This window comes from Epargyreus clarus, unplaced genomic scaffold, assembly GCF_041222505.1.
Source record: "Epargyreus clarus isolate Ecla_fem2 unplaced genomic scaffold, WU_Ecla_fem_2.2 ptg000008l, whole genome shotgun sequence".
NCBI classification, from domain to species: domain Eukaryota; kingdom Metazoa; phylum Arthropoda; class Insecta; order Lepidoptera; family Hesperiidae; genus Epargyreus; species Epargyreus clarus.
The window spans coordinates 5,342,071-5,353,454 of record NW_027332216.1 but is presented as its reverse complement, the minus strand read 5'-3'; the positions used below and the strand labels follow the sequence as shown (position 1 = coordinate 5,353,454).

Sequence of the window (11,384 nt, the reverse complement as noted above, 5' to 3'; positions counted from 1 at the left end):
TGGGAGCTTTTCCTGTCGAGTGTGTTTACCCCTTTATTCGACGGGACCCTTTTACTCGCGTGATATGAAAAAAGCCTTAATTTGTAACTCGTCACGTATGGGTTTACTTATAATTTTTATTTTATAAAACCTTATAACATAACCTTTTCATATGTAGAAAGGTTAATTTCATAGTCGATTTTTTGCTTGGGACTTCTCAAAGATATTTTTGAGAAGGTTTTTATAATAAGTATATAAGTTTTAAATAAGCACCATTTAAAACGTAAAATTAGATTTTTAATTATGAATATGAAAATGATATATGTCTTTTAACTTTTACTTTATACTATAATCAAAATAATATGTATTTCACGGACAACCAAAGTAAATTTATTATTGTGTTAACAGTTTTTAAAATTATCGTAGTCTAGCTTGTTCTAGCTCGTATTTGTCATTCCATCGGAGCTTTTGTTTAAACATCAAACAAAACTTGTTAAATAAATGATACCAAATAATACCATTACTAAAGTCATTAAAGTAATAAAACACTATCTCAGTCATGTCTACGCTACAATTATAGGATTTAAATGCATTAATTTGTTGGAAACTTTTTAATTAATTTTCCGACAAATTTTAAATTAAATTATTATACCTATTACTTTCATTAATAATTTCGCAGTTTTATATAACATTAAATTGATTTCTATGTAAAATAAAATTTAAAAAGTGTGTGTGGTACACATAATAAATCGTTTTGTTTGTTTGTAACGTGTATGTTAAGTCTATATAAAAATAAATAGAAGATCGCAGTTGAGAAGTTGAAACCGGATTCAGGATATGGCATAGAAAAGGGAAACCTCCCCAGAGGATTACTAAAATTTCAAGTGAAAAACGAAAGTATAGGACGACCTTGTAGCAAAAACACGAAACCTTTTTGCCATTAATTATCAAGTTTTACTCCGTAATTATTTCTCTAAGGACAAGTAATGGATACTAATTAAATTAGCAGTTTTTAAAATGTACTTGGGTTTTTTTATTATATTTTTCTTTCATTTAGAAATAAAGTAACTAAAAAACGCTTTGCCAAATACTATCTTCCACTTTACACTTCCTAAATTGTTTCAGAGTTGCAAATATTATAATATATTACAGTTTTTTTTTGCGGTTCATACTGATTGGATTCATAGTCTTTTGAACATATCTCAATCAAAGGGGTAGCTCGCCGGCACGTTAAAAATAAATATTTATAAAATAATTGGTTCTAAATTCAATTTTCCTTAGTCTAAAGATTGTAAACTAAAATTTAAAAAGTATAAATGTTTACTGTGACGTTTTACTGTCACATTTGGATGTAATTATTGTTTACAAATTTCCTCTTAAAATTTCTTTTGTATTTAAAATACATAAATATGTTGTTACCGACGTGTGTTATTAAACTTCTGGAATTGGTAAATACATTTTACATATTAATTTATTTATGTTTCTCATAGATATTACTTTTTCGAGTAAGCTTCAGTGTAATATATTTGTTTTTAATAAACATATAAAATGGATTATTGATTTTAAAAGGAAACTTCGTGGCCATTAGTAGAATATCAAAGTGGTGGAAATTATGATGATGATGGAAGTAGGAACTGGTCCATCCGCAGCCGATTTAATTCTTAGAGTGCCCTAAACAGAATTCAATTCGTATATACGGATATACTATTTTGTACTGCTATCAATGAGGAGGAGCTTTGTAACAGAAATATGACAGACACCGCAGACGAACTACGGAAGTTATTTTTATCCTCTTATCGCCATCTACATTTACATACGAAATAAAATTTACAAGGTTATAGGAGTCTTACTGGAAGTTTATCACAGATTTTTAGTAGTAATAATTACTAAGTTGAAAAAGTTGTAACTCCTCATAAAGGAAGTAGAAAATAGAATACAGAAGTACAAACAGTTTTGTTATGAACAGAAACAGGAGTTATTACCGTTGGTATCGAACCACGAAGAGATTAACCACCTTTAAATAAAACTATTGTAATTGGTACAGACATAGAAAGAAATATAGACAGGACAAACTTGTTTCAGATGCTAACAATAGCGTGTCTCGCGCTACACCACTACAGTTACGATCTAACAGATATTCCAACACTAATGCTCTGTTCCGGCACATACGTGGGATATGCCATAGTACTTTCTGGGGAAATCATAGGTAAGATATTATTTTGAGCTCTTGTTGTTGAAATGGTTAATCTTAATTTTTAGATAATCATCATTTTCTGAGCTCATGTCGTTTTTTGATGACACCAAAATAGACAAAGCATGATAAAATTATTGTGTATTGGTGTTAAATTATTATAAATGAATAATATCGCGAAATATCGATAAATATTATCGCGGAATTGATACAATTTGTTATAGTTACGGCGAAACTCATGTGACCAAGATCTATGGAACTGTGTCGAAATATCGGCAATAAAGAAATGAAAATACGCTATTGTGGTTACCTACCCATTACATAACAAAATGTGTAGTGTTGTTGTTTTGTTATCTTGCGAGTTGAACTTTTAAATTATTGAACCGGTATGTGCGCAACTTATCTCAATACCTCAGTTTAACATATACATGCATCACTTTAACATATAAATGTACTCGTACATGGAAGTTACTAATGTACTACTAACCAATATAGGTATGTAGAGTTCCTATGTAAAATTCGGAAAACAGTGCGCGAATAGAGACGCTGTTATATTCGTAACTATAGTTATACCCCTTATCTTAAAGCTTGTGGACCTGCCACTATCTTTGTTATATAATATAGTTTAATGTTGCATAACTTGCCCTTTTCTTTGCAACGCCGTTCCTGTAGGCTACAGACACACGTTTAAAATAGAGATAATTAAATGTTACTAACTAAAATTTATTTTTAGGAAACAGAGTAATTTAAGTAACTGATTATAAAAACACCACTAATTTAGTTTATTTAAGAAATATATCGTATCGAATTATTATTATTTATATCTTGTTATAACTTTCGTTAAATTTATGGTCATTATACTTTTCATTTAATCTAAGTGTACAAGTGTCAATATTTACTTAGGAACAATCCATTCACATTTTTAACCGACTTAATAAAGAAGACAGGTTATCTATTCGACGCGTATTTTTTTTAACTAAAATCTTCGTATCTACCAAGCTTCTTTTTTTGTGACTGACAGTTTCTTCTTAGATCGTTCATAAGTATTTGTATTGAATATGAATTAAGATTAACAATGAATCACTTGATTTTTTTATCATATGAGTTTCTAAGGTCATAAGCATGAGTAACATGTGGAACATTAAGATGAATTGAATGAATCATGCAGATCTGTTATCACTGGCCGCTGTAGCCTTAAATTTATTTCGACATTTCCGGTCGCGGAATGCCAGTTGATTTATTCTTCGGATTTATTTTTAATTTAACGCTATTAATCGACTTTCAAAATGTAGGAGGGTCTCGATATATTCTATAATCATATAAGTAACAAACATGAAGTCCAACTGATCTTAACTAATCACTGCTGTCCATGGAAACTTGATATAAAAAATATGAAGGGAGTTGTAGTTAATAACAGTCTGATAAGGAAACAGTTCATGTTAATATTTATGTCTTATCATATTTTCTTTTCTATGTTTGTAAACTACCCTAATAAAAACTTGTGTAATCAAAAAGCTGATCCATATTTTCAGACTGTAAAATTAACTATTTAAAATAAATTATATCAAATGATGACAAATAAAAAAATATATAGTTGACATAGTTGACTGCGTTACGGACCTTCAGTCTACAAAATAATATAATTACCTTTCTGTGTCTCCCATTAATAAATTCCTTTACCTTATATACGTAAAATAATATTTAGGGACGAATAAAAAAGGAAACATCAAACTAATGACATGAAGCAACGAATGCATCAATATTTCGCACTGTGCAATGTCGGCCATGTAATCTCTGTAGCACTTAGCAGTTAATAATGCTTGTTTTGAAACCCAAAGGTTGAAATGAAAGTCGCATCTATACCGATTGAACTTATTACTGTATTAAATGTTATGCAAAATGCTTTAGAACTGTTTCTTAACGAGAGGTCAAAGGTGGAGTAAGAGCGGGTTAATATTAGAATTCGATTTAATTTTCATATAAATGACATTGTACCAATGTTGTTGAGCTTCTGCAGGTAGTATGTACATTAAAGCCTCCACAGACAAATACTCAAAATATGTGTGTATGATTTTTTAAGTAGCAGTGAGTAAAATTAAGAAGAGATTTTTTATTATATAGGTGTAGCAGACGAGCATGCAGTCCACCAGATGGTAAGTGGTTACTGCCGCCCATATCATAACATCTATAATCAACCTCAGATAGGATTATGAGTAGATATTCCTATCTGAGGTCGGCCAGAGATGTATGTCTCTCTTACCACACTCTTCAAACCAGAACACAACAGCCCTTACTAAACTGCTGTTATTAGGCAAAAATAGGAGTGGCGGTGGTGCCGCCGGAGTCGAACCACGAAGAGTTATACCTACCACCTTTAAAATACATATATAGTAATATAAGACAAAGGTCTCTACTAGAACGTATAATAAAGAGAGTCCATAGACAAATAATGACAAAAAACTCTATAAACTCAATATACTCTATATACTCATATAAACGCAAGTATAAAGATCCACTCTTGTTTTTAAACTTGACATTGTTTTAAATAATCTTGCACAGATAATGTTCCGTATAAAAAGTACGTTAATGTTATCAATATAATAAAATACAAGGTAATTGTTTATAACAGGCGCTTTTAACAAAAATACATAACCGAAATAGTCGTAAAGATTGTTCTGAAAGGTAACGATCTGTTAAAGTGTAATGTCAGATTTTTTTTGCCTTTCATGATGTTCGTGTATTTCACTTAATACAAAACATAACATTGCATACATTTCATTTCTTTTTTCACTGCCATGCTTGTTAAAATTTGATATAACAAAGCGTAGATTCCTTGATACAAATTATCTACCTTTTAGTGATACCTCCATACAAATTGATTCAACAGTTTCCAATATTTTCCCGCATGGATAGTAAAAAAAAACGATCTATGCAAACCAAAAACCATCTTTACCTTAAAACGTTAAAATTATTAAAGGAATAAGAAACACTTTTCAATCTCTTTACATCTTTTTAGGGGAGATGCTTTTCGCTCCGCTGGATCTAGTACAGGACATGTATTTCGGGATACTAGGAGTCGGACTGTTCTCTGTGAGCGGTGGCCTCATACTCTCCGGGAGGACCCGCGGTTCAGAGTACGTGAGGACTGGAGATTACTACATTGCGATGATATTGGGCTCCTTGGCGGTCATCAATGCCTTTGTCATGCTTTTTGATTTGAGTCTGGCGTACTTGGATTCTGAGGAATTTGAGGAGGCCAGCGTTTGACGAAGGTAGATAATTTCGTACTTTGAATTCGTTCATCAGTAGTTACCAAAAAGGTGCAGAGCTTTTTATATTAACTTCTTTATATACATGTAGATTTGCACAAACAAATACAATCTAACTAGCAACACCATGCCTAATTTTAATTTTCAAAATCCATATATTAATTTTATGTAGTCAAAACATAAAAACGTAGTATTTTATTTTTTACTGTCTGAGCTTGGAAACGGTTGAATCAATTTTTACGCGAATTTCAAAAAAGGAAGATTTTACATACATTACTTTCTATTCGTACAATAATACAGGGAATATTTTTTTCATTAATAACTCGTTGGTTCCCGTTCAGTAAGATATAAGTTTATTTATAATTGGTGTCGTGATTTCTATCAACATCTTTCGGTTGGAACTTGGCCACACAAAACCTATTAAGATTCGCGTTGTACCTACCTGGGCCGATTTAAGGCTTAATAATTTCCTGAATTATAGAGGGTGAAATTTTGAACTGAACTACATCATTACTTTTTCAAAATATATTTTTCCCTAGCAGGGATACGAACGATTATATCAGATAGTGGAATAATATAGAGGGGGATATTTTTTTTCAAAATTAACTCGTAACTCCTTTCAGCATTTTTCGCTAATCATTATAGTTTCGGATTTGGCTCTGAAGGCCTATTTGAAAAATTCACCCTGTGTACATAGTCTATTCGTTTACTTTGTCTATAGCTAGGCAAAGACAAACTGTGTTAGCATTCGTTCTCAGTGTATTAATGACTCGCATGTTATAATTATGAATGTGACCTCAGTGGATCGTACGCACTTTAAACTAAGTACCTATTTGCAAGTGAATGTCTGGCGTCTCCACACCAGGATTCTGTTTATGGCAGTTTATTTGCAGAAAATGGCAATAGTCGTTTATAAATATGTGTTTAAATGCGACTTTTTCTTTTGACCTTTGTATTTTTAAAGGAACATTGAACTTTGTGCCTTATTGTTATTAAAATGATAGGGTTTTTGTTAAGGACAACAGGACTTGTAGCGTTAATTTAAAATCTGGTGTTCTTAGTTTTCTAAAATAACTGTCTTAGGTTAAATAAATTCGATCGATTAAAAAAATGTAGAGCAAAGAGGTAAATAATCTTTGATTACACCGTTTTTATGGCATAAACCTTCTATTCTTATGGCAATCCTTGTATAACTATATATCTAACTATATATACTCGTATTTTATAATACGATACTAATATATTTATTTTTATAAAACGAAGGAAGCAAACAAGCATGCAGCCCACCTGAAGGTAAGCGGTCACAGCTGCCCAGGACATCTGTAAGCGCCTCTTTATAAAATAGGAATTCCACCTTAACCTAAATACACATGACGGTGTCACTACTGAGGACATGTAAGTTCTATATTTCTACATCGTTCTAACTCTTTCTTCACTATTTACAATTATTTTTATGTACTCGTATCTACTTTTTACTTTTTACACAACTCACATAAGCCAGAACATACTAATAGTTGTTGCTTATTCTGCACTAACCTGTCTTCCAACATTATTCTTCTAAAAAGTTTTTTGTTCCAGGTGAAACAATATCAGCGCCGGCGGACGCCTACATCGACGCGTGGTGGTCAGGCTCAGGTGGTGTGCTCTTCGGGGCCAGTGGTTTTCTAACATTAAACTCCTGGAAGGATGTACCAGAAAGTCTCCGGAAGAGCCATGCACATTCAGCCGCCATATGCGCGTTGGCGGTCGCCGCGCTCTTCACTATAGACGCCTTGCTAGCATTCTGTTCTGCTAATAGAGAAGAAAATAGCTCTCAAAAGTTAGGTTGTCAATCTGCTAAGTAATGTTCAGATAGGGATGTGCACTAATATGCGTAGTAAGCTCCTGTAAATATATCGTTTTATTTTGGTTGCTGTATTGGTAATTTTAATGCAAAGAATGGTGGTTAATTTATTTGAGTGTAGAGGAAGGCGAATTTTAAAGCTTTTTTGGTATGTTTCAAATTGTAACAAAGTTATGGAAGCAGCTATTTGGAAATGTAATTTCATGTGTTTTATTTATTTGTCTAAATGTATCAGACGTTATTTTGTGTTATCATTGTTTTATGTATTAAATGTAAAATTTATAAATGAATAAATAATTCGCAGATACCTTGTATCAATTTTGTACTTTTTAGCTTAGGTACTCCAAAGTAGGCGAACTCTGCATTTTTCACGTATGCTCAGAATTGAAAACAGCTCCATCTGTAAGGAATTTAGTGAACTTAACTTTTATGACTACATGGACCAGACGCGATGACTAGTCTACGCATGATATTATAGTAGTTCGTGTCTTACTTACGAGATGTCGCTTTTAACATCCAAACGAAGTAGATATATTTTAAAATTATAGACAATTAATTGTTACTTAATTTTTTAAGTACCTTGAATGTGCAACGACACTTGATGAAATAAAGTTATTATAAAGTAACTTTTTTATCGTCATGGACATTATCAAGCACATGTTAATGGTAAAATGTACACTATACCTACCTACTTGTTGGTATCCATACTTCTTAAGGTACCTATGTAAGATATGTGCAATATATGCATACTTACTTAGCGCAATTTAATTCATACCTACATAATATGAAGTAGACATATTTGTGTATGTTATCGTTTAGAATACAATCCTTGATAATTATTGCTATTAGACAATATGAATGTAAATGTAATTAAAAAGTAATTTTCTCACTACATATCATTTAAGAGAATAAAAAAAATCTGTAAGGCTCAGAACTCATGGAGCGATTCTCATGGTGTGCGGTATGGTGGTATTTTTACATCTCATGGAGCGTTTTTAACTGCCTCGATGTGCAGATGCGGAATAACTGTCTTTGGTTTTATAAAAGAATCTTTTTCCTATATTTTCATACAACATGTGCGCGTTTTTCAATAAAAAAAATCTGTGGTAGCAGACGTTTTGCGCTCGGAGAAGGAAGAAAAACGCTCTACGCGTTTTCCTTCTAACATTTTCATTACGGTTCGGGCAACCCTATCATTGTACTAATAGGACGATGTTAATTAGACAACACACATCTTATTTAGCCCAGTATTCGAGCTCGGAGAAACGAGAAGGACAATTCTTTTAGCGCGTTACGTAAGCTTTGCTGTAATTGTTTGTTTTTTTAAATGTACGTCTTCATTCCATAACCATAATCATATTTTGGATATAATATATTTATTTTCCAGACATTTTGTCACCAAATTTTCCTTAATTTATTTCAAATACCAATATTTGTGTAAAAAGATGTACTTTACACGTTTATCCTCTACAATTAATATGCATCTAATTAATGGTCACGACTCGCGAGTCATCGACTGCGAGAATGAGCCGATAATTGTAGTTAAGAGAATAAAAAAATACTATCAACAAATAAAAAGTATTAGATACTATATTACTCTAAACAGATACTATAATTGTTATAATAGTAAGGCTCCAATAATTCGTGTTTGATTTTACTGATTCAAAATTTTGGGTCGTTACCCAATAGATTGCAGTAGGTTCTTATTTATCAGCGATAATGTTAATATTAAAAACCGTACTCTATTATGTCTATTCAACAACTGATACTGTCAGTCATAGTCAACGGGTACCTAACTAAATCCAAATATGACAAGGGTTATACCGGAAGCTAATAACAAATGCGTGACTGTACTAGCGATCAAAGTTACAACACTTTATTTAATAGTAATCTTATTTAACCTTTTTTATAATATAGGAGTGTCAGACGAGCGTGTAGTCCACCTGATGGTATGTACCCACTGCCGCCCATGGGCATCTGCAATCAATCAACACAAAGGATGAGATATTCCTGAGGTCGCCCATAGATGCGCCGCTACCCCTGAGGACTAAGCTCGGAAAAGTACGTTTCCCTTAATACACCCTTCAAACCCTTACCATGAGTACCCTTACCATGAGTTTTTACGTTTTGACAAATATGACTATTTTGGTATTTGTTTACGTATTGCCCAACATACAACAACAAATACAAATTCCAAGTTCTGATATAATCCGCTAGGGGCGCTGATTGTAAAACGTAAAAACTCATGGTAAGGGTACAGAACACAGCAGCGCTTAACACTGCTGTTATGAGGCAGAAATAGGTGTGGCGGTGGTGCCGCCGGGGACGAATCACAAAGGGTTCTTCAAACTTACCAATTAGGAAAATACAGTAGCGGATAGCATTACATTTATGATATGGATAAGACTAAAATAGGCGTGGGAAGTGCTCCACGACCTTTAAAAATGAATTGTGTACTTACAAGTATAGGTACTTAGTTATAAATAGCAATTCGAAAAGCTCCATTAAAAGTACTCCGTCACTTCTAATCATAGCATATTCGGCACGAGTCAATTGTATCGCAGAGCCGACCAACGCCTTACAATTTGGAAGTTTTTGAATACAAGACTGTTCTTACTAAGTACGTTTTTTAAAAAACGGCATTTACAAAAATCGCTTGTTATCGTCACAAACAATTTTGTAGTCAGTAGCAAACGTATATTCAGAAGAAATCATTATCCTCTATGAGTGAGTATTTGTTACTTGACAAAGATATACTTAACAAGAGATATATCTGATAGAGAGGAACATTCCTATCCAATTTTTGTTTTTCTTCAAATAAAATACATCAGTGTGAATAATACAAACCTTCAAATATTACATAGCACTCAAAATATTCCGAGGAATGACCACAACACAGACCTCTAGTTTAATAGCAATGACTTCATATTTGTTTTACTTGCTCACTATTTGTAACGTCATTCGTCGCAGATAAAATAAATAGTCATGTTCTCATCGTAACATTGAGGTAAAAGAGTCACCACGTATATAAAGCGGGTAAAGTTGACGCAAAAAGCTGTATAATTATCAAGGTTACGTTTACTCGCCTCGTTCAACCTACATAACGTAGCGTCATTGTTATTTTGGGTTCCATGACACTCATGTAAACATTGAATAAGCACATTATTCTAACAATATAAGTATAGAACAAAGTAAGTAATAAAATTTAAGTTTCATATTTATTTCGTTAATTGATAAAGTTTCGGATTACGCTATTTATTTTTTGGTTGGACGTTTTACATAGAAATTGTTGAGTTATGTATCCGGTAAAACCACTACCATTTACGAAAACTTTCAACGTATTAACAAAATATATAAACGAAGAAATGAAATGTTACATTTATTAATTTTATTATAACTTGTACATAAATACAGGTCATCGTAGTGTGATGAACCTTCATTATCTGTGCATTTATATTGTATATTATGAAATTTCTCATGCAAGTTTCCCTGGTATGAATCATTGTGTTTGAAGTCTTATAAAACAATAATCAACAAAATATAACATTACAATAATAACATGCAAACAATTGGGCTAAAATTATTCACCGTTTAATAGATCCTCGTGATGATGTCATCCACAAACAGAACGGCCAGTGATACCCGCTTCCCTTAATATGTCCATAAAATCACGAAGTTTTGGATTTACCAGGACATGACCAGGACATTATCAGACGGCCTGTATGTTGGCCACTTTACTGGGCTGACGTGTACAGGATCTCGCGGTAAATATTTAAATAATAAATTTATACATTTCTTAGTATGGATATTCCGTACTTGTTTTAATTTGTCCACGGTAAATAATAAAGGTAAACCAAACATTAGCGCGAAAAACATTGATCCTTACTTCCTTACTTATATTATAAATCCGAAAGTAACTCTGTCTGTCTGTCTGTCTGGTTGTCTCTTCTTCACGCCTAAACCACTGAACCGATTTTAATGAAATTTTGTACAAAGATAGTCTGAGATCCGAGAAAGGACATAGGATAGTTTTAATCCCAGAAATCCCACGGGAACTACGGATGGCGATCTAAGATACATTAATCGGAGAATCGATCTTTTG

At 32.6% G+C, this 11,384-nt stretch overlaps 1 protein-coding gene across 2 annotated transcripts; it reads left to right on the top strand.

The window, feature by feature from the left end:
• Positions 1 to 1,304: 1,304 nt before the first annotated feature.
• Positions 1,305 to 7,589, top strand: LOC140744229 (uncharacterized). 2 transcript variants are annotated; one of them, XM_073075759.1, is made up of 3 exons: positions 1,305 to 1,427; positions 2,062 to 2,185; positions 7,018 to 7,589. In XM_073075759.1, the coding sequence occupies exons 1-3, from the start codon at positions 1,389 to 1,391 to the stop codon at positions 7,281 to 7,283; spliced, it is 429 nt and encodes a 142-aa protein (XP_072931860.1). In that variant the 5' UTR covers positions 1,305 to 1,388; the 3' UTR covers positions 7,284 to 7,589. The 2 variants fall into 2 exon arrangements, with proteins under 2 accessions (XP_072931860.1, XP_072931861.1); XM_073075760.1 differs by lacking the exon at positions 7,018 to 7,589 and adding an exon at positions 5,187 to 5,438.
• Positions 7,590 to 11,384: the final 3,795 nt, after the last annotated feature.

Coding starts and splice junctions, on each gene's coding strand:
- LOC140744229 (XM_073075759.1), top strand. CDS start 1,389: ATGTTGTTACCGACGTGTGTTATTAAACTTCTGGAATTG. Junction 1,428..2,061: donor TTATTAAACTTCTGGAATTG/GTAAATACATTT, acceptor AACTTGTTTCAG/ATGCTAACAATAGCGTGTCT. Junction 2,186..7,017: donor ACTTTCTGGGGAAATCATAG/GTAAGATATTAT, acceptor TTTTTGTTCCAG/GTGAAACAATATCAGCGCCG.